This window comes from Balaenoptera acutorostrata, chromosome 8, assembly GCF_949987535.1.
Source record: "Balaenoptera acutorostrata chromosome 8, mBalAcu1.1, whole genome shotgun sequence".
Lineage (NCBI taxonomy): Eukaryota > Metazoa > Chordata > Mammalia > Artiodactyla > Balaenopteridae > Balaenoptera > Balaenoptera acutorostrata.
In genome coordinates this window covers 30,597,907-30,619,716 of record NC_080071.1, presented here as the reverse complement: position 1 = coordinate 30,619,716, position 21,810 = coordinate 30,597,907, and the positions used below count along the sequence as shown (strand labels likewise).

The 21,810-nt window shown below is 39.9% G+C and overlaps 1 protein-coding gene and 1 non-coding gene across 2 annotated transcripts in view; one reads left to right on the top strand and one right to left on the bottom strand.

The window, feature by feature from the left end:
- Window positions 1-21,810, top strand: part of LRP2 (LDL receptor related protein 2) — a 199,395-nt gene that overhangs the window by 113,150 nt on the left and 64,435 nt on the right. Inside the window, exons 32-43 of the mRNA XM_007183233.2 lie at window positions 2,499-2,665; window positions 3,607-3,750; window positions 7,494-7,603; window positions 9,721-9,898; window positions 11,954-12,167; window positions 13,320-13,556; window positions 15,525-15,713; window positions 17,413-18,333; window positions 18,466-18,631; window positions 18,989-19,147; window positions 20,438-20,724; window positions 21,421-21,624. Of these exons, the coding sequence (XP_007183295.1) occupies window positions 2,499-2,665; window positions 3,607-3,750; window positions 7,494-7,603; window positions 9,721-9,898; window positions 11,954-12,167; window positions 13,320-13,556; window positions 15,525-15,713; window positions 17,413-18,333; window positions 18,466-18,631; window positions 18,989-19,147; window positions 20,438-20,724; window positions 21,421-21,624 (2,976 nt within the window). The remainder of the gene's footprint in view (window positions 1-2,498; window positions 2,666-3,606; window positions 3,751-7,493; window positions 7,604-9,720; window positions 9,899-11,953; window positions 12,168-13,319; window positions 13,557-15,524; window positions 15,714-17,412; window positions 18,334-18,465; window positions 18,632-18,988; window positions 19,148-20,437; window positions 20,725-21,420; window positions 21,625-21,810) is intronic.
- On the bottom strand, window positions 20,003-20,075 carry TRNAS-ACU (transfer RNA serine (anticodon ACU)). The gene has a single exon. It is a non-coding gene; the product is annotated as a tRNA-Ser (tRNA).

The following is a 21,810-nucleotide window of genomic DNA, read 5'->3' as shown; positions in this document are numbered from 1 at the left end:
TCCAGCCAACCCTAGGTGCTGCTGTGCCTACTCTTTCATGGTCATGGTCCATATACTTTGTCTGGCCCTCCAGACTCTAAGTTCCTTGAGACTAAATCCTCTACCTGATTCCTTGATGTAGGCTTTTTGCCTGTGGCGCACAGTGGCACTCAGTAAATGTTGAGTGAATGACAAACCCTCCAATATCCCTTTTTGCTTCTTCTCCATTCCTGTGTTTTTCACCTGCTCATTCCTTTATAGATGTGTAGAGTCATAAAATCACTCCTCCTGTTTTCTTTCCCACAGGGCACTTTTCATGCACCTTCCTATGCCACCTGCTGTCTCAGTGGTCACTTCTGCCAGTGCAGCATTAAATAATACCCCATCTCTGGTCTGTGGCCCACAAATGTTCACTGGCTGTAAACCCTCTCAAACACACCCACAGTGATCAGATGGAGGTGCTGAGACCCATCCCCAGGGAAGAGCAATGGCTGAAGAAGTAGTGCTGGGTGCTCTCAAGGGAAGAGCTTGTTAGAGGAATCAGGAAGGCCCATGTTTGATGGATGAGAAATGCAGTTTTTTACGCCTTAAACAGTGCTTTGGTTGACAATTGTTGCAATTAAGCAAAAGAAAAATTACCCATTGAAAAGAACAGAATCAGGTTTTGAGTAAGTAAAAGTTCCCCTGTGAAACTGGGAAATACTTCTTGTTTCTCTGAACCAATGAACATTTATAACATATAATTAATACATCATTAAATATCATCTCAGTATATTCAGGGTACATCTTAAACTCATAATTTTTCATTTCTGCAGTTAAATCAAATGAATTGAGTGGTGATTTGATATTCGATAAGTAGTACCCAGACTGCACTTTTTGCAGAGGAGTGATTAAGAACATAGGTTTTGGAGAGTTCAAGCAACCTTGCTGTGACTTGGGTTAGATTTGCTAATTTCTTTGTGCCTCATTTGAAATTTGGGGGAGGGGGATAACTACCTAACAAGCAGGGTTATGGGGCTTCAGGAAGAGAAATTAAATGAAGTAGTGCTTATTTGCTGCATGCTGTGTAGCATGTCTTCTCAATAAGTGGCGACGGTTATTATGGTTATTGCAGTTGTTCAGAAGAGAGGCATAGTGGAGCAGCTGAGAGAGTCAAGGCTTGGGGGTTAATCTCATTGCCTTGTTTCCTGCGGAAGCTGCAGAGCTGTGGGAAGCTCCTTGGCCTCAGTTGTTTCTGAAAACAACTTTGCAGGGTTGCTGTGAAAGACTAAATGCTATATATTGTAATACTTTGTAAAGTATTGAGCATGAAGAGTTGCAAATTTTATTTTAGATTTGTACCAGGTTAATAAATTGAGTCATTTCTCGGTAGTGGAAACAGGAACAAGGAACAAGGAAAAGCTAATAGGACATGGAAGTTAAGTAAAGAAAAAAATTGTCAAAATAATCCTGCTGAAGATGTAAAGCTTCCTGGATGATCAAAATAATGCAAACACCATTTTTAGCCCATGAAGAGTATGTAATGATTAATCATTTTATATAGTGTCTTAATAGGTGCTATATCTTATATGTCTTAATAACACAAAACTCACATTCCAAAGTTTTCCTTTTCTCACAGAAGAATGATAATAAAACCCTACTCGTGAACTTCATTAATTTTTTGATAAAGGGACTACAATTTGGATAAAGATCATCTTTGAAAATGGACCTCATTATCTATTAAAGAGCCTACTTGAACTGATAGTTTAAATAAGGCATTATGAAGATGTTTAAGTTGCAATGTACAGATACTTCTGAGAACTTTAGAAGGCATTCTTTACATATTTACTTATGTATCCATCCATTTATTCATTTATGGGGCCATTCAGTTAGCAAATATTTATTAGACAACTATTATAAGCCAAGCTCTGGGGACATAATAGTGAGTAAATCAGACAGGGTCACTGCCCTTTGGGAGTTAGAATCTAATGTGGAAGGTAGACATTAGTGAAACAACAATTGGTGGGATCATAAATTAGATTTACTTAGTAATTAAAGTCTCTCATAAACGCTAGGCAGCACTTTGTGGTGTTATTTTCTGAACATAATTAAAACTAATGAACTGCCATTCACCAAGAAGAGTCTATAAATTTTCTTTCACATTTTGGGGCAAAATCGAACTCTCCTTTCTCTGAGTTATTCTGCATATAGAAATGGAAGAACTTCTTGTCTGTGACTCTTAGCAAACTTGGATAGTTTAGCAGCATGAGTAAGGAATTAATGAAGAGTATGGTAAATACTGATCTACTTTGGGTAATTCCAGTGGTCTTATGTGTAAAGTTGGTGGTCTGGTGACACAGCAACCCATTGAAACCCAATGGAAGGCCCTGGATTATCTGGTGAAATATCTATCATGCATTATAGTTATTGCAGCAGTTCTGCAGTGGCATTTTGTCCCATCAGATGGTACCAATCCACTACCTTCTGTTACTCTAAATGTCTGGGATATAATTTTGAGAGATATTCTGTTATTTTCACAGGTGATGAAGCGTTCCTAATAGTTGTAAGACACAGTATAATTTTTGGAATCTCCCTTAACCCTGAGGTGAAGACCTTTGATGCTATGGTGCCCATATCAGGGATACAGAATGGTTATGATGTTGCAGTTGATTACTCAGAGCAATTCATCTATTGGCTTGAAAATCCAGTAAGTTTCGAATAACATTCAAAGTATGCAACTTGTTCTTGAAGAGCCTAGCGGCACTGAAGCCTTCTTATATTTTTGCTGGGTGGGAAATGGCCCAGACGTAAATAGATTTACCACTGAGCATTTTTTAATTTAGTGAGGGATGTCAATGGGAAGTTGGCCTGGAGCAAAGACCCGATAGTAAGCACATTTAAGCTATTGGGTATATTTATTCATTCAGCAAGTATTAAGTGACTACTCTTCCCCCTGCACTGAACTAGCTGATTCCAACTGCAGAGTACATGCCAAGAGGAAGCAGTGACAAAGCTTGCTCTTAAGGAGCTTTAGTCTATTAGACTAAGATAAAAATGAGGATATTAGACTAACATACAAATGATCATCGCTCAAGACCAAAAGCAGTAGTTCCCTAAGGGAATTCCAGGAAAGCATCTGATATGGCCACTGTGGCCTTTACTCAGAATCTTTGCCTCTAGGATAAAAAAGAACACTCCTCCAGTTTCCTTTCCACTGGGACCCTTTCCTCACCCTTTAGGGAAGAAACCTGTGAGGATGGGGAAGGGGCAAGGAAAATACAAATGAGGAAGAGAGGGAAGATCTTTGTGGTTGACGCTTGTCACCTCTGGAAAAATATACTCCTGGCCTCCTGATTCACACCTGTGACTTGGATTATTTTTATGACTCTTTGGCCTGTGGTGGTTAAGGAATAAACTTCTGTAGCTGATATCAGAGGGAGCCCGAATGGTAAGCCTTGTGTATTCCTGTGATGCGCTTGAGAATCAGTGTTTTCAGTGTTGCTGGCGTTAGCGTTATACACAGTAACCCCAGCCGGCGGCCCTGAAACTTTGCCTTTCTTGCACGTGTGAGGCGTGTTAAGGAAACACAGTAGCTGCAGTGAAGCTGTGGCCTGGAAACAGCTCAGCCCTCCTTGTCTTTCTTTCCAGGGTGAAATTCACAGAGTGAAGACAGATGGCACCAACAGGACAGTGTTTGTTCCTCTCTCAAGTTTGGGGGCTTCTACGAGCCTGGCCTTAGATTGGCTATCAAGAAACCTTTATTATACCAATCGTGGAACTCAGTCAATTAAGGTAATGATTCCATAATACTATTGACGCAAACACTGGTTTCTTATTCACGTAAAATCTATCCTCAGGAAATGCTGTCATATGGAGGAAGCAAAAGGGATATTAATAGTAACTATCAAAGTCTCTGAAGCCAAGGAGAAACCTAAAAATTGGAACTTTCTACTGCCCTACTTTGTCTCCTCCTAAGTATAAATGGTAACTTGTTCATACAAAGGGATTTTAGATAACTTATTAAGATATATACAAAGATAAATAAAAAATTATGTAAGGAGTTCAACATAAAGGGAAGCTTATAGTAGGCAAGGCATTTTCACTATCTTTCCTCATCAAGTATTCAATACTATTTCAGTTCTAAACCAAATTTATAGGTTACCTCTGTTCTTAGATGGAAATCTTTCTATGGCTCCAACAGTGAAACAGAAAGTAGAAACTTGATTCTAATTCCTTTGATGCTTTCCTTTTTTGAGATAAGTGTTTTTTTTACTCTAATTCCCAGAAGAAATTCTATAGGGGCACAGGTATGAAATCACATGAAGTAAATCAGAGGTAACTTGACTAGTACTGGTTTGCTCCACTCTGCGACAAGGTTAAAACTTACGTGATGGATTATTAATTCAGAGTAATTTTGAGAGTGAGAATTCCTAATGCAAAGGGGTGGTCTTGGGAGAGCGACAGTAGGGTGACATTCCACTGCTCAGGATGAGGCACCAGTTAGTAAGTTGGTTCTCTTTGGGGCGTTCAGAAAGATTAATGCTAAAGATGAGGAAGGCACACAGCAGTTAAGTGGCTAATTTAGAGCAGATTTGCTAGGAGGAGTGCTTATTCGATAGTCAGAACAGTGCTTTACAGTTTACAAAGGTCTTCCACAAACATCATCTCATCCAGTCTTTACAACATTCCCGAGGGCAGGCAAGTGTAGTAAACGGTCACAGTGACGGGGACATTCGCAGTACGCATGCAGTATGCTGATCTCAAGCTGGGTAGAATCAGCAGCTCCTAACATGAAGGGAACCTTGGAGGCTCATCTGGTTCAAGCTCTTTGTTAGACGAAAATCTGAAGCCCACAGAGGCTAAGAAACTGGCTTAAACAGTCAGCTTCACTGCCCTGATTCTGGGGGAGGTGGGTGGTCTAACTTTGCCTTGTTATAAACCACAAGCTCGGCAGTCTAGCCTGCTTCAACCCCCTTGGACAGTGACAGAAGGTATTTTGCACAACCTCAATGAAAAACATCACTGACCCATCAAAACACAGGCAATATTTACTGCCCAAGACCTTTAATACCAAACTCACATCTCTCTAGAGTCCACTCAGTAGAAAACTGTCTTCATTCCAAATGGCAGTTAATCTGCTCCTGCTTTGTAAGTGGGGTCTTCTCTTTTGGACTGATACTCTTCCAAGAGCAGGGCACATGTCTCCTCCATCAGGGTTAGATACAACAGAAAAGCACCAGTTGAAGAACTGAGTATGTGCGTGTGCATGTGTGTGTATTGGTGAGGCCACTTCAACCACGGAAACCTGAAGTTGGTAATTGTGCTCCAAATGCAGTGAGGTCCAGAGGAGAGAGAACTTGCTTTGGAGTTCTGGCTTCGAGTGTGGCTTGCTTGCTCATTTATGCATTCATTCAATAAGCACTAGGAAATGCTTTCCATGGATTGGTGCCATGGTTAATCCTGGATAGTCAAGGATGAATCAAACATTTGTTTTTCCTGCTTTTAAGTAGCTCACACATCTGAGAGCTAGACACATAAACAAATATCTTTGCTCCAGTGTAAGTGTGATATGTGCATTGAATATAAAGAGAGTGATTAAGGACAGAAGTAAGTGTGTGGGGAGAGAACGGTGGGCTTCCCCCAAGAGGTTACTTGAGAGCTAAGTCTTGAAGGATGACCATCCTTTATTTCTGCCTAATGAAGAAGTAGGGGGGAAAAAAACCACTTGAATAAAGACCCTGAGATATGAAAATGCATTTTGTGACTAAGCACGGTGTTTACTCACAGGCTGTTTGACCTTGGACAAATTATATAACTTCTCTGAGTCTGTGCTTCCTTATCTATAAAATGGGGTTAATAGTTCAGTAAGTAAAAGTACTTGACGCTAAGGTATCCTGCGAATACAGAGCCCTGTTTCCCTCAAATCATCAACATATTTAGACTATCCATAAAGGTAAATTGCCCCTTTAGTGTTTTTATCGGTTTTTTCCTTTGGTGGTATCAATTGTGACTCTTCCAGATGAATGTTAGATTGATTAAAAAACCAGAAATAGTGTCCAAGTACTGTTTACCTGTATAATATCCGTTCCAGAGTAGGAGAAACTCACATTTAATTCCAACTCTTCCGCTAGGGGTAGCTGTGGGCTCACTCACGAAAAGCAATTCTGTAGCTGAAGAGTGAACCCTACCGAATGGCTGTGTGTGAGAGAGCTCCATCTCTGCCAAAACACAAGGAGACGGACTTCCCTTTGAACCAAAGCCATCCTTAGGGAAAGGAGAGAAATTGCAGCAGGAAGAGGAAAATTGAAAAGAGAAAAATTATTTTAGTCCAAATAGGAGAGAAATGTACCACACAGTAGAGAGAAAAATATAGAGAGAAGAGTGAGGGAGAGAAGGGTGTGTGTGTGTGTGTGTGTGGTGTGTGTGGTGTGTGTGGTGTGTGTGTGTGTGTGTGTGAGACAGAGAGATGTATACAGATAGAGAGGCAGAGATAGAAACAAACGCAAATAATCAGTTTGTGTTGAAATGTAATTTTATAGAAAAGCCTTCATGCAAATCAAGAGGTATTTTCTTATTTCTTACGAGTTTTTCTCATCTCTGACTGTCTCAAGTGCATACCAAAATAGCCTTGTTTCTATAAGAAACTGCATCTAGTCCAGTAATCCATATCCCTCTGTGGTGTTTCACAGTGTTATAACACTGTGGTTGTAACAATTCTAGCAAGATTACTTAAAAACATAACATTGGGAAAACCACAAATCCTCTCTAGACCTCTTTTTCATCACGTTATATGAGCATAATAATGGCATCTATCTCACAAAATTACTGTGAGGATTAAATCCGATAATGCTTAGTATAAGGCCTGCTACGTAGTGAGGTCCCAATAAATGGATCAATAAAAAAAATTGAATACAGTTGTGCTGGGTGCTGTGTGAAGCACTTTACATGCATTGTCTCACGTTCCTGGCACCTCTATGCAGAAGGGAATTTGTCATCCACATTTACTGATAAAGTTCAGAGAGGTGAACTTACTTGCCTTAGGTCATATAGTCAGATGTGGCCGGGTCAGGATTTGCACTCAGGCTGTTAACTTGGCACAGAATTCACTTTAACTCTGTGTAAATTTGGACTGTTTGATCAACTGTGTTTGCAGTGATGGGCCACTGGGTGCTATGGCCCAGTCACTGGGGTACAGGAGACCTATGGGGTTCCCATTGGTCTTCCAGAGTTTTCTCATCTTTTTCTGTAGCTTCGCTCAGGCAATGATTCTGTATGTTCACTCATTTGAATCTTTCTTTTATCCGTATAAATATCCTCTCCTGGAACTTTAGGTGAATTGAAAATAGAAATTTGAGAGGTGATTTTGTTTTCTTACTCCCATTTTCTATTGAGCCTATTTTCTCATAGCCTTGAAATGCAATTAGGGATTATCTGAATATCATGCAAACCCTCCCATTCACCACAATCATGCTTTGAATTCGTTGTGTGTTTAAGTTCTCCTTCATCATAGCTTTCTTTATTTTCCCCTTATATAGGTTTTGACACTCCGAGGAGATGTCAGATACGGAAAAACACTGATTACCAATGATGGGACGAATCTTGGAGTTGGTTTTCCGGTTGGCATAACTATTGATCCTGTTAATGGGTGAGAGTTCATTCATAAGTAGTGTATGTCTTCTATACAGCACCACCCTTGTTAATATTATGGTCTAATAAAATGGAAGATTTCAAATGTAGGGCCTTTTGTGATTTCATATGCCAACATTTGAAAAATATAGATCTCAGTAAGAAAGAAATAACTCTAAGTTATATTTAATGTGTATTGTGTTCTGTTTTTCAAATTAATAACACTGAACTTAAAATTAATTCCAAACAAACAAGAATTTCAGATATTTTAAAATAGAATTATAAGAGTGAACAGTAATACATTTTGACTTTGAATGAACGTGGAAAGGTTTAAGGGGGTGGATAAACACTTGAAATAGACCTTGAAGGATGAGAAGGCTTCCAGTAGGTGCAGGATGGGTTGCAGCTGAGAAGTGGTACTTGAGGCCAAACAGCAGTGAAGGCCCAGAGGCATGGTGGTATTTAGCATGATTGTGTAGAGGGCTGGAACCAGAGACTTCGAGTAGGGGGCAATTGACTAGATGGGAGATACAGCAGCTAAAGTCATCTGGGGACAAATCAGGGAGGGACTTCATTTATTTTTTTTAATATTTATTTATTTATTTGGCTGCGCCGGGTCTTAGTTGCAGCACATGGGATCTTCTTGCCTTGTGTGGGATCTTTGGTTGTGGTATGAGGGATCTTTTAGTTGTGGCATGCGAACTCTTAGTTGTGGCATGTGGGATCTAGTTCCCTGACCAGGGATTGAACCCGGGCTCCCTGCATTGGGAGTGCAGAGTCTTAGCCACTGGACCACCAGGGAAGTCTAGGGAAGGACTTTAATATCATGCTAAGGAGTTGCACTGTATTTTTTCTGAGAAATAAGGAGCCAGCAGGGAATTTGGAGGAAGGGAATGATAGAACCTAATCTGTATTTTAGAAAGATTGATCAGAACTGGAGTGGAAAGGGTCAGGGGAAGGAAGAAAATGTTCAGTCAGGGATGAGAGTTCTTAGCTAAGTTTAGGTAGCTTAAATTTTTAGTGAACTCAGAATTCACAAGAGTTTTGTGACTTTGTCCAGAAAACTTTTGGCAGCCTGGAATGGGAAAGGAGAAAGAAAATAATGACAGGAACTCAGGGTTAGCAGTTAGCAAGGTAGGCACAATGGGAGATCATGAGAATAAATCAGAATATTGTTAAAATGGTTAAAATGGTATGAGGTCCAGGCATAGAGGGCCTGAAGGATTGAGAGCTCAGACAAGTTTTAAGCGCAAAGAACAGGTTCAATGGAAGAAATAAAATAGGAGCAAGGAAGAGATGGAAGAGTTTGGTTGAAGCAGGGAATTTCAGAGTTTGAGAACTTAGAGGCAGAGAAGTTTAGAATTGAAGAGGAGCTTCATGGGATGGGTATCTTGGATTGGTGGTGAAAGAGGTATGCATATAAAGATGATCAGAATTAAGTGTTTTGAGGACTTATAGGGAAAGAGTGTGAGAGGGTTGTCTGTTGAGGCTATAGCAGGAGGTGAGATAGAAAGGAAAGAAAACTTGGATTCAAGTCTAGAAGTTATGTCCTCACTGTAAATGGAAAGCAACCCTTATATATTTTAATGAAGTTTCATGGATCACAGATTTGGTAATTCTGTGTGCTGATTAGGGTTCATGTGTACAGATTGCATTTTCCATCACGAAAATCAGAAAATAAAGTAGCTGGTCTTGTGGTAGATGATTTGGAAGAGAATTAAATAAGAGGGCTGAGAGGTGGTCAGGGAGGTACTTGACCACATTTACATTAGCTTTGTCCTTCCTAGTGTGCTGGGCATACTGAGTCTTTGAAAAGGATCGACTGTTGATACAGGCTCTTCTTAGTCCATGAACTTCCTGTGTGACCAAGCTAAAGGATTGCCCACCAATGGAAAATGGTATCCTGTATCAGATACCATTTTAAATGGCCTCTCCCCCAATAATAACTGAGACGTATACAGACATTAGAGAACACCGATTAAGGACTCCTCCACATTGGATGTAACGAGATATTAACGTTTCAGACTTCCTGCATTGAATGGTGTGCATCTTGAGGACAGGAAAGACATGTTTTTCATTTAAATATGTAGTGAAGGCATCTGTTTCACTAAATGCCTTTGTTTTTCATGGTTGTAGGAAGCTGTACTGGTCAGACCGAGGAACCAACAGTGGCATTCCCCCCAAGATTGCCAGCGCTAACATGGACGGCACATCTCGAAAAACTCTCTTTACCGGGAGCCTTGATAATGTGGCGTTTATCACCCTCGATATTGAGGAGCAGAAACTCTACTGGGCAGTCGGCAGCACGGGAGTGGTATGAGCGCACTTTCTAGTCTGTTGTTCTTCGTTGCCGAGCTTGCACAGCTGACATGGATTGTTCTGAGTTGTCTGGCAGTGGTTCTCAAGAAATCTCACTTGGCCATTTGTACCAGTGTTTTATTGCCCTTTCTCTCAATAACTTCTTTCCCTGAAGTCCAGCTCTTTATAGTGTGTGCATGGTTCCTTACAGAATGTTTATTTTTTCCCTCATTCTTTCTTTTTCTTCAAGATAAAATAATTCCATTTCTCTTTTCGTATTTGTCCTTTAAGAGCCCTTTCTTTCATGTTTCACTGATTTCAGTGCTTTTCTTCGCAAGTTCTCAAAGGCTCTCTGATTGCAGAGACTAAGAAAATAAATAAATAAATAAATAGCAAGCTTCTGAGCTCAGTGTCCCCTCACAGCTACATATGCCGCTCTAATGTCCTAACATGGTAGATGCATGTGTGAAAACTCCCTTTCCTGGTCATTTTAAACTCCAAGGTGGAGTTCATTACATTCTGCAATAAGAAGCAGGAACTATACAGTTCCGTTCATTCACAGAAATAACATTTGATCTTCACTACTGTGCTTATGCAGCTGAGCTGGGACTGGGCACATAGAAGGTGCTCAGTAATAATTATTGCTCAACTAAAATATTGTTTTGGATGTTGAGTGTGTGCTAGTCTCTTCCTTGCTTTAAAGAACAGGAGTGATTTCAGATCTGTCTTTGACATGGATGCTCTCCATAAAATTGTCCGGTAGGTTTGGTTTTCAGTTCATGACAGCTCGCTGAGTACTCATTTCACTCCTGATATGTGCTTATAATGGTGAAAAAGAAGGTGATGTGTGTGAAAGCACTTTGCAGAAGCTCGTGCCACATGGTGTGATTTCTGCTTACAAATTAGCGTGTCCCAGACCAGACTCCCCAGCCCCCTCCCCTTCCTGTTTCCACATCTGCTCCGCTCTCTGGAATCTGTGAGCCGGTTGGTGGTATGACTCTCCATCCTTTCTCCTAGGCTAGAACCCACATATTCCTCCTTCACTCTAATAACCACATCCTTATTTAGTCATCACAAAATCCTGGCAGTTTGTCCCCATGCCTCTTCTCTCAGGTCCAGCCTTTTTCTGCCACTTCCACCATTCTGAGCCACTTCTCTCTAGCCCTGACGAGAGCGTGACCCTCACTAATGAACCTGTTTTAGTGATGGAGGCATGTGGTCTTCATAAAACCACAAGGAACCCTGGAACCCTGGCCCAGATAAGTAGCTCCAGATACTTCAGCCAAGCATGGTCAGCTCATCTGGTCCTGGTCACTCCCTCAGCAGCTCCCCTCAGAGCTTATCTCCCCTGTGCTCTACCCTTCTGGAACCTCTGTCTGTTTCTAGGGCATAACCTGCTCCTGTAACTGCTGGGTTCCCTTGTCCAGGAAGGTAGGAGCTACACCCCGTTTCTCTCTTACCAGCACTCAGCTCAGATCCTGGCACAGAGGAGGCACTTGAGACAAGTTTCTGTAATGAAATCAAACCAGCTATGTCTACATTTTGTTTTTCTTCCAGAGCAGAATGCTTGTCACTTCCTGTTAGAAACTTCATTCTTGAGTTCTTTTCTAGTTCACCAGAGTCATTTTGACTCAGGCTTGTTACTGTGCTGATATAACAGCGCTATCTTGCTGTCTTCTGTGAGTGTGTCGAGCACGTTTCCTATCTCCATTGCAGAAATAGTTGGTGAAGATGTTAAACGCAGGGCCAGTTAGACATTAAATGTGTATTATCCTTGACCAGAATATCACATGCAGGGATTAGTCCCCTATTCTTCACCATGCCATCTGAGAAAGTTGATTGGCTTATTTGGACTTCAGCTTCATTGTCAGTGAAATGGGCACAATGACGTTTGTCTGACCTGCTGCTTGACGTAGATGTGACTATCAAATATAGTCAGAAATATAGTCAGAAATCCCTGGAAAGGATAGAGTGCTATATAAATGTGAAACATTATTAAGAGAATATTGGTTTTAAACATTTTCCTCATTGCACCATGAAACAGTCAATAATGAAAATTCTGATCTTTCAGATTGAAAGAGGAAACGTGGATGGTACAAATCGAATGATCCTGGTAAACCATCTTTCCTACCCCTGGGGACTTGCTGTCTATGGCCCCTTCCTTTATTATACAGATGAAGAATATGAGGTCATTGAAAGAGTTGACAAGGCTACCGGGGCCAACAAAATAGTCTTGAGAGATAATGTCCCAAATCTCAGGGGCCTTCGAATTTATCAAAGACGTGGTGAGTATTTGTCACTGAAACATACATATTCATGGGTGTATATATATTTATTCATGGGTGTCTGCACACTGACATGCCCACACACAAACCCACATACGCACAAACCTGTGTGCATACACATGCATGCAAACTGAAATTACCCCAAGATATTTAAAAAATTATAACCATGTCTTAAGCATGGCTAAGCGTCGAAGACTAAGCTGGCATCTGAAAGGCCAGATTGACTGCAGAGTAAACTTACTCCCATTCTTTCCCCGGCACTTTAAACTCCTTACTTTGCTTTAATTTTATCGTACTCCCTGACATATTACGTATGTGTTTATCATCTGGGTTCTTCATTAGAAGGTAACCTCCATAAGGACAGGTATTTTGTCTGTCTTGTTTCTTACTCTCTCCCCAGTAACTAGAATAGTTGCTGGTGCATTGGAGGTGCTCAGTAAATATTTGTTGGATATCTGCTGGGAAAGTGATTAACACGATAGAATTTTTTTAATCTTAAAAGGAATACTCTTAGATGTTGCCTTTTTCAATAGATTTTTTCCCCAGAGATAATCGAACATCTGATTTGCCCCTTTATATTAACATTATGATCTGGAGATGATTTTTTATAATTTTGAAATATTTTGTAGCTTTTAGTCCCTAGCCAAAGATTTGTTTGCTGTCCTATAACCTAGGTTTGTTACTTGGTATTATTTTATTGCATGTTCAAAAAACCCTTAAATATTCTTATTTAGTATACTTTAAATCAAATGCTCATCACAGTTTTGATCATGTAATTAAAACTGATATAACTTAAAATGCCAGTACATAGGTCAAGAGGGGAAAAAAAAAATTAGAATTTGTTGACTGACCTCCCTAATTCCTCTAATTCTTGAATGATTTGTGGAAGAAAAGCAATTGGTGCTCCATTCTCTATTATTATATAATATATAAACTATATAACTATTATATAGTTGTGGTCCTGTTTTAAACCTCTGTACGTGTTAGTTCTAGAAGCAGTCGGCTCTCCAATATTGTTTTTAGGTCAACTCAGATTCCATATTTTGTTACTTACTTTTATAATGACGTATTTGGTGACTCAGTTGAAAAATTTGACATGGAGTGGCAAGTAGGTGGGGTGAAAAGTTACAAACTAATTTTGATTTCATTTAGGCTCCGAATCCTCAAATGGCTGTAGCAACCACGTGAATGCCTGTCAGCAGATTTGCCTGCCTCTACCAGGAAGACTGTTCTCATGTGCCTGTGCCACCGGATTTAAACTCAGTCCTGATAATCGGACCTGCTCCCCATATCACTCTTTCGTTGTTGTTTCCACGCTGTGGGCAATCAGGGGCTTTAGCTTGGAATTGTCAGATCATTCAGAAGCCATGGTGCCAGTGGCAGGCCAAGGTATGCCAACTCCAGTACAGGTAACACTTGACTCCATCTGGTGCCACGTTGAAGTCCTTGGTACCATAAAGCATTTCTCCACGTCTGGATTCGGCACATAAGGAAGCTTGTTTATCCTGCTTGATAACCATATTCACATGTCCTCATGACTCATCTCTGTTTTCTTATATCTAAAAAGTCATGGACCTAAGTTACCATCTTGCAAATAAAATCACTAAGTTTTTCAACCAATTTTTCATTTTGAAAAATATCAAATGCAGAAAAGTTGAAAAAAAGGTATAGAGAACATCCTTATACCCGCTAGAGTCAACCATTCTTAACATTTCACCACATTTGAGCCTTCAATCTCTCTGTGTGTTTATGTGTGTATGCATACATATACATACATTTTGAATGAACCTTTCGAAAATATATTGCAGATGTCATGACACTTCACCCCGTCTGCTTAGCGTGCAGCTTGAAGGGCATTGTCATCGAATTCATATTTTTTCCTGTTGGCCTCATAATATTTTTATAGCTGTGGATTTGTTCCAGCCAAGATGTAATCAAGATTCATGCATCGTATTTGGAATGTCTGTTTTGTGTCTTTTGATCTGTAGTAGTTACCCCAGTATTTTGTTATGACAGTGATTTTTTTGAAGAGACAAACCTATTGTCTTTTTAGCATCTCACATTGAGGGTGTCTGATTACTTCCTCATAGTGTCATTTAACTTGTCATTCAATTTATACCCTGATTTCCCATGAAATGAAAGTTAGGTCTAATTGTTTGATTAGATTGGGGTTGAACACACTTGAGAAGAATCCTTCATAGTTGAAGCTGTGTCCCTGATACAGAATCTCATTAAAAAGGACATAATGTAAGCTTGTCCCCCTCTTAGTAATGCTTAAGCTTGATCATTTGGTTAAGGTGGTCACTGTGAAGTCTGCTTTTTTTTCCCCCTTTGTAATTTGTATGAAATCTTTGGGGTCACACTTTGGTACCCATGAATTTGTTTTTCCTCAAGCACCTTTTATTCATTGGTTTGAGCCATTGATGATCCTTGTCTGAAATGATTATTTAATTGGGCATTGCAAAATGGTGATTTGTCTTGTTCTATCATTCCTTCTACATTCATTCTTTTTTAAAAATAATTAATTAATTTTTGTCTGTGTTGGGTCTTTGTTGCTGTGCGCGGGCTTTCTCTAGTTGCGGTGAGCAGGGGCTACTCTTTGTTGCGGTGTGTGGGCTTCTCATCGCAGTGGCTTCTCTTGTTGCAGAGCATGGGCTCTAGGCGCGCAGGCTCAGTAGTTGTGGCATGCAGGCTCAGTAGTTGTGGCTCGCGGGCTCTAGGGTGCAGCCTCAGTAGCTGTGGCACATGGGCTTAGTTGCTCCACGGCCTAGTGGGATCTTCCCGGACCAGGGATCGAACCCGTGTCTCCAGCATTGGCAGGCGGATTCTTATCCACTGTACCACCAGGGAAGTCCCTACATTCATTCTTCTATAAAGGAGAGTTCTCCTTTTTATTGTCACATGCACTCAAGTTTTTATTTTTTGAATTCAGTGTAGAATCATTTAGCATAATTATTCCTTTGATGCTCCAGGCAATCCATTTTGGCAGGGGAGAGCCTCTCGTAGTGGCTGCCTGTATTTTTTCGACATGATCGCATTAGTGTTTGAGTGCTTCCTTGTTTCTTGGTCTAATAAATATGTTCCAGGCTCACCTTGTACCTTCCCTTCCCAAACCTATAATTAGCCATTTCTCCCAGGAGCCAGTGCTCTTTACTGTGGGAAGTGGTTCTTAGAAACTAAGATCTGGGGGTAAGTGTGCTCATTGCAACTGGGAAATAAATAGTTTTATTTCATAATGGGGGCATGGTTGGAGCAGGGTGGGGTTGGGAATGAGAGTTTGAGAGGAAGGGCAGACATTTTTAAAAGTTCTAGTTCAAGCTAGAGTATTGTTTAATGATCTTTTCTTAAATGTTCTAGGACGAAATGCACTGCACGTGGATGTGGACGTATCTTCTGGCTTTATTTATTGGTGTGATTTTAGCAACTCTGTGCCATCTAATAATGCAATCCGTAGAATCAGACCAGATGGGTCTAGTTTTACAAACATCATTTCAGATGGGATAGGAGAAAATGGAGTCCGGGGTATTGCAGTGGATTGGGTAGCAGGTGGGTAAGCTATATAGTGATTTTATTGAAAAGGCTTTTCGTGTTTGCATTTCTTATTTCTTATTTATCATCTTATTTATGCTATAAAGTTTAACATAAGTGCGACAGATCTGTTTTTCTGAATGTTTATTGAGATTACTTAAAATAGATTGAATTGTGTTTTTAGAATAAATGTAACAGACTTGTGTCTATTAGTGATAAGGTGTTTCAGTTGACAGATTCATTAGAGATTATCTCATTTGTTTCTATTATTAATAGGATCAAACTGTAGGCAAAAATGGATAGAAATATTTAATTATGTAGGTTTATTTCACACTTAGATGAGCATCTAATTTCTAAATTAGAAATGTCTAAATTTTCAAAGAGAAAGCTATATCAAAGTATAATGTAAACCATGAAATATGACATTTACTTTAAAGGTTAGCAATTTTACTTGCCGAATTCTTAATTGCTTCCTCATGTTAATGTATGAAAACCGTTTTGATTATTAGGCACTTTATTGTAGTTAAATTGAAATGCCTGACCCAATATTACATTAACTTAGCTATACTGATTCATGTACTTAATTTTGGATTACCACTCATTTTTAATGATACACTGACAAACAAATGTATTATACTTCTAGAATATAATCCCATTATATCAAAATAGGTATCATTGTGTGTTATCAAGCCTGGCAAGTAGATATCACTTAGAAATATTAAAATATATTATGAAAATCTAGATACTATAATAGTTAATTGCCAATAGTAAACATGGTAATATGGTTAGGCTTTAAGGCTTTAAATTGGTTCTTAAATTCCATTCTTGATTACAAATTTACTATGTTATTTCTGAGGATATAGATAAAACAAGGGTCAACAGCCTATAGCCTGTCGGCCAAGTGCAGCCCATCACCTGCTTTTTGAGTAAAGTTTTGCTGGAACACAGCTATGCCCATTCATTTATGTATTGTCTATGATCGCTTTCATGTTACTGTGGCAGAGTAGAGTATACTGTATACTCTGCAAAGCCTAAAATATTTACTATTTGGCCCCTTACAGAAAAAGCTTGCCAACCCTTAGCAGCAGTACAACAGACTTCTGACTACATGGAATCAATGTGGGCTCCCTCTCTATTCCTTAAACTATCTTCCTGCCATGCTTTTTATTCGAGCATTTACATTGTTCTTTAATGCCCAAAGGCAAATGGCCTTTTGTTTTGGTGACTTTAGAAGGTCCGTGGGATGAAAACCTCTACACTAGTTAGAAAGACAAGAAAAGATCTCACGTTAATGCCAAACAGAAAGAGCATTTGATGACATAGGTAACAACCTGAGATATTGCTGGCTCTCACTCTTTGCTCCTTTCATCATGTTGGAGTAGAAGGTATGTTATGATAATGAGTCTTTGAAGATTCAGGTAGAAGAGGAAGGACATTCTGGAAAATACACCTTTCAGTAGAAAGTGGGTTATGATGTTTGCTATGAATTCTGATCTGCTTTAGAAGCTGAAGAGAGTTACATTCTCTTTAAATGTGAAGAAACAATCTATTTAGTTCCTAAGAGTAAATATTTATTTTTCTAAGTCTAAACTGAGATATTTATCTATCATCCTGGAAAAGACAATATATACTGACCCAAACCTCAATCTTACAAACGGTATCTTCTTCTTCCTTCTTGTTTTTCCATTCATCAGCATGCTCTTTCATTTTTCTGCAGGAAATCTTTATTTCACCAATGCTTTTAGGTCTGAAACACTGATAGAAGTTCTAAGGATCAATACCACCCATCGCCGTGTTCTCCTTAAAACCACAGTGGATATGCCCAGGGATATCGTTGTAGACCCCAAGAGCAGATACCTCTTCTGGTCTGACTATGGACAAAACCCAAAGATTGAACGTTCTTTTCTTGACTGTACCAATCGAACTGTGCTTGTATCAAACATCGTTGCCACACCACGGGGCTTGGCATTGGACCTTAGCAATGGCTACGTTTACTGGGTTGATGATGCTTTAGATTTAATTGCAAGGGTCAGCATTGATGGAGGGGAATCTGAAGTGATTCGTTTTGGCAGTCGTTACCCAGCTCCTTATGCCATCACTATATTTGGAAATTCTATCATATGGGTAGACAGGAATTTAAAAAAAATCTTCCAAGCTAGCAAGGAACCATATAAAGCAGATCCACCAACAGTGATAAGGGACAATATCGACTGGCTAAGAGATGTGACCATCTTTGACCAGAATGTTCAGCCCCGGTCACCAGCAGAGGTCAACAACAACCCTTGCTTGGAAGATAATGGAGGATGCACCCATTTCTGCTTTGCTCTGCCTAAATTGCACACCCCAAAATGTGGCTGTGCCTTTGGGACCCTGCAAGGTGATGGCAAGAGCTGTGCCATTTCATCAGAAAATTTCCTCATCTTTGCCTTGGATGATTCCTTGAGGAGCTTACACTTTGACCCTGAGGACTATAGTCACCCTTTCACAGCAATAAGTGTGGAAAGAATTGCCGTGGCCCTAGACTATGACAGCATAGATAACAGAATCTACTTCACACAAATTTTACAATCTGGAAAAGGCCAGATTTCCTATGTCAACCTGAATTCAAGGAGGAGTTCTCCCACCGTTGTTGTTTCCGGTAAGTGCACTCTAAGCGTAGCTTATCTTGGAAGGAGACACAATGGGATCAACACACATGGATAACCCAGGGGTTCTAAAATGCATATTGAGACTCTAACTTCTTTTTGTGTTTTTATTGGTGTATGTCCAGGCATAGGGAATCCTGAGGGCATTGCCTTTGACTGGATCAATAGAAGAATTTATTACAGTGACTACACCAACCAGACAATTAAGTCCATTGCCACGGATGGGTCTAAGCACACTGTGATAGCCCGAGTTACAAAGCCAAGAGCAATTGTGTTAGATCCTTGCCAAGGGTATGCCATGGTCTGCTTATTTCTGGAGGGAGTGGGGTCTGAAATTATTTTATGCTCATAGAGAAGCCAGTGTTTTGTGGGCTTGTAGCACTGTAGCTACAGATTCAAGGGTGAAAGAGCATGAGTGACTCTACCTGGGAAGGAACTCCCATTGATGCTAGGAAAATTGGCAGCTTACTAGGGAATTAATGCTCTGACTCAGTAAATCCCCACTGGGCAAGTTGTATGGATGGGAATGGAGTAGGGTTTCATTTTGCCGTATTGGTGTCAATTTACAGTTAAAGAATGCTGCCATCTTTCTTAAGTAAAAAGAGTGAGGTTCCTTGTGATGAATTATGACTCCTTTTGGATCACTAGGTACATGTATTGGACCGACTGGAGTACTAATGCCCAAATTGAGAGAGCCACACTGGGAGGAAACTTCCGGGAATCCATCGTGAACAGTGACCTGGTCTGGCCCAATGGGCTCACTCTGGATTATGAAGAAGGCTTTCTCTACTGGGCAGATGCTAATCTGTATGTGTCTTTGGTTATTCCTGTGGGTGTTGATGAGAAGATTTCTTCCTCCCTCTTCAAAAAGAGAGGGATATACATAATGTGATGAAATATTGGTGAATACATCTGTGAAACTTGATCTATATCATGAGATTGAATAATTGTGAACTGAAGGCATCTAATGATGCATTACTAGACAAGTTAATTTCAACTATATTTACAAATGTAGTCATTCAATTTATAATTTACAGGCCCCATGTAACTACCATAAAATATGAATGACTTTTAAATGCCCACTGATAGTAAGTTTTCTCTGGGCTTTAGCATTCAGTATCTTGTAAAAACATTTTCCTTCAGTCTTTGTCTTTTCGTCATCTTCTCAAAAAAGTTCTTTCTTCTGTGCTAGTTTCTTCTCAATTTCATAGTGTTTTGCTTATAAACTTCTGTCAGCTCTAATTTTATATGTAACTCTCCAAGTACTCCTGAAATTACTCATGTTCCAATCATCCGAATGATTGAAGAGATGAGATGATTTTGTTTATTATGGCTGGTGTCTACATGGTGGGAATCTTAACTTTTCTTGCTTATTTTCTTATGATTTTGGTCTTGTGACACTGAGCACCTAACAACTTCATCTTTATTTTCTCACTTGAAACAAAGCAGTGATGTTTTGTGTCTAAATTTGGATCATTCTAGGTAAATACCTCAAAGTAAATGACAAATGGAAAAAGTCATTAAGGGAGTGGGAAGGGAAAAGTAATTCACATTAAAAAAAAATATATTTATTTATTTGGCTGCATCGGGTCTTAGTTGCAGCATGTGGGAACCTTTAGTTGCAGCATGCAGAATCTTTTAGTTGCAGCATGTGGGATCTAGTTCCCTGACCAGGGATTGAACCCGGGCCCCCTGCATTAGTAGTGCGGAGCCTTAGCCACTGGACCACCAGGGAAGTCCCATGTAATTCACATTTTATTGAGTGACTACTTTGTGCTAAACACCGAGTTCCATGCAATACATGTATTATTTCTTAATACCCTCCCGTTTTCAAATGTCAGTCTGGTTCCTTTTGTAGGATTACTTGTGGGTTATATTAATATGTGGAAATCAATGATTTATATAGGCCATTGTTTGATAAGCAGATGAAGTTCTCCCATTACCAGAGAGACATTTCTTGCTGCCATATGCTCCACTTGAAAAGAAAGTTGGGGGCTTGTGTAAAGCCATGGTTGGGCTCAGGCATTGGGTACCAGTTGAGGAACTTATTCTTTCTGGAGTCCAGCATTTTTTTTTTTTTTTCCATCTTCGTTTTAGGCAGAAGATTGAGCGCATCACTCTAGAGGGCCTGGAGCGGGAGGTCATTGTCAGCAGAGCCAATAATCCTTTTGGTTTGGCTGTCTATGGCCAGTATGTTTACTGGAGTGACTGGTTCACTAAAAAAATTTACCGAGCAAACAAATATGATGGGTCAAGTCAGACTGCAATGACCACGACTCTTCCCTTCCTGCCTAAGGGTATTCGTGCTGTCGTGAAGGACCAACAGCAGTGTCACAATCCTTGCGATCAGTTTAATGGGGGCTGCAGCCATATTTGTGCACCAGGTAAGGCACTGGCCATGAAGATAGACTCATGGAGAGTAATAATAATGATGACCACTAGTAAGGAAGGCTGAGGGAATATTCAGCTCTAATAGAAAAAATTCTCTTTGTTTTCAGAGTAACTTATAAAATAGATTTCAGGGTTTGTATGTTGAGAAGAAGACTTTGAAAGGTTTCTTTTGTATTCCATATGGAGCCTTCTTACAAAGACATTTTTAATTCAAGCTTGATGGAGGTAGAAAGAAACATGCAGGTTTGGCTGCTGCATCTCATGTCTTGAATAGAAATTTCATCAATGAGCTAACATTCCTTATAAAAGGATTTAATTCTTTCACTTAGGAGGTACTGTTTATAGTGGATATTTTAGAGTGTGATGTGTGCTTCATAGAGAACAACAAATTCATAGGAAGACGTGCCTTTTGAGACTGTTGCTTTGCAGATTTCACTGAGAAAGTAGAATCATTGCTAACGTTTCAGTGAAGACAAGAGGTAGTGGTTTAAAGGTTAAGGTGAAGTAGCCACATTTATTAGAAATTGGTGGTGGTTCTCATTGATGGAAAAATGACTCAGAGTAGAGTTTCTATGGCTTGTCTTATAGCGTGTTTAATATAGAAGCTGTTGCCAATGCTCTCCTGGAGGAGAAAATATGAATGTTTGCTACACAAATCTTTAGCTTTTCCTGGGCCTACCTTTCTTCAGGTCCAAATGGCCCTGAGTGCCAGTGTCCACATGAAGGCCACTGGTACCTGGCCAACAACAATAAGTACTGCATCCGGGATAATGGTACAAGGTGCCATAGTTCCAAGTTCACCTGCCTCAGTGGGTACTGCATCCCAGAGCAGTGGAAATGTAACGACATCGATGACTGTGGTGACAGCAGTGACGAGCTGGAAACTCTCTGTGGTGAGTTGGACTCTTGGAACTTTTGTTAAGAACTCACAACGTACCAAGTGTTTGGTCCTTTTAGAAGTGAAAAACATTTACTCTGAGAATCTAGACTGCACTTTGCTTAAATCACACATAAACTGATATATGTGCTGTGAAGTAGTGTATGATGCTTTATTAGGAAGCACCTCTATAGTGGTTAAG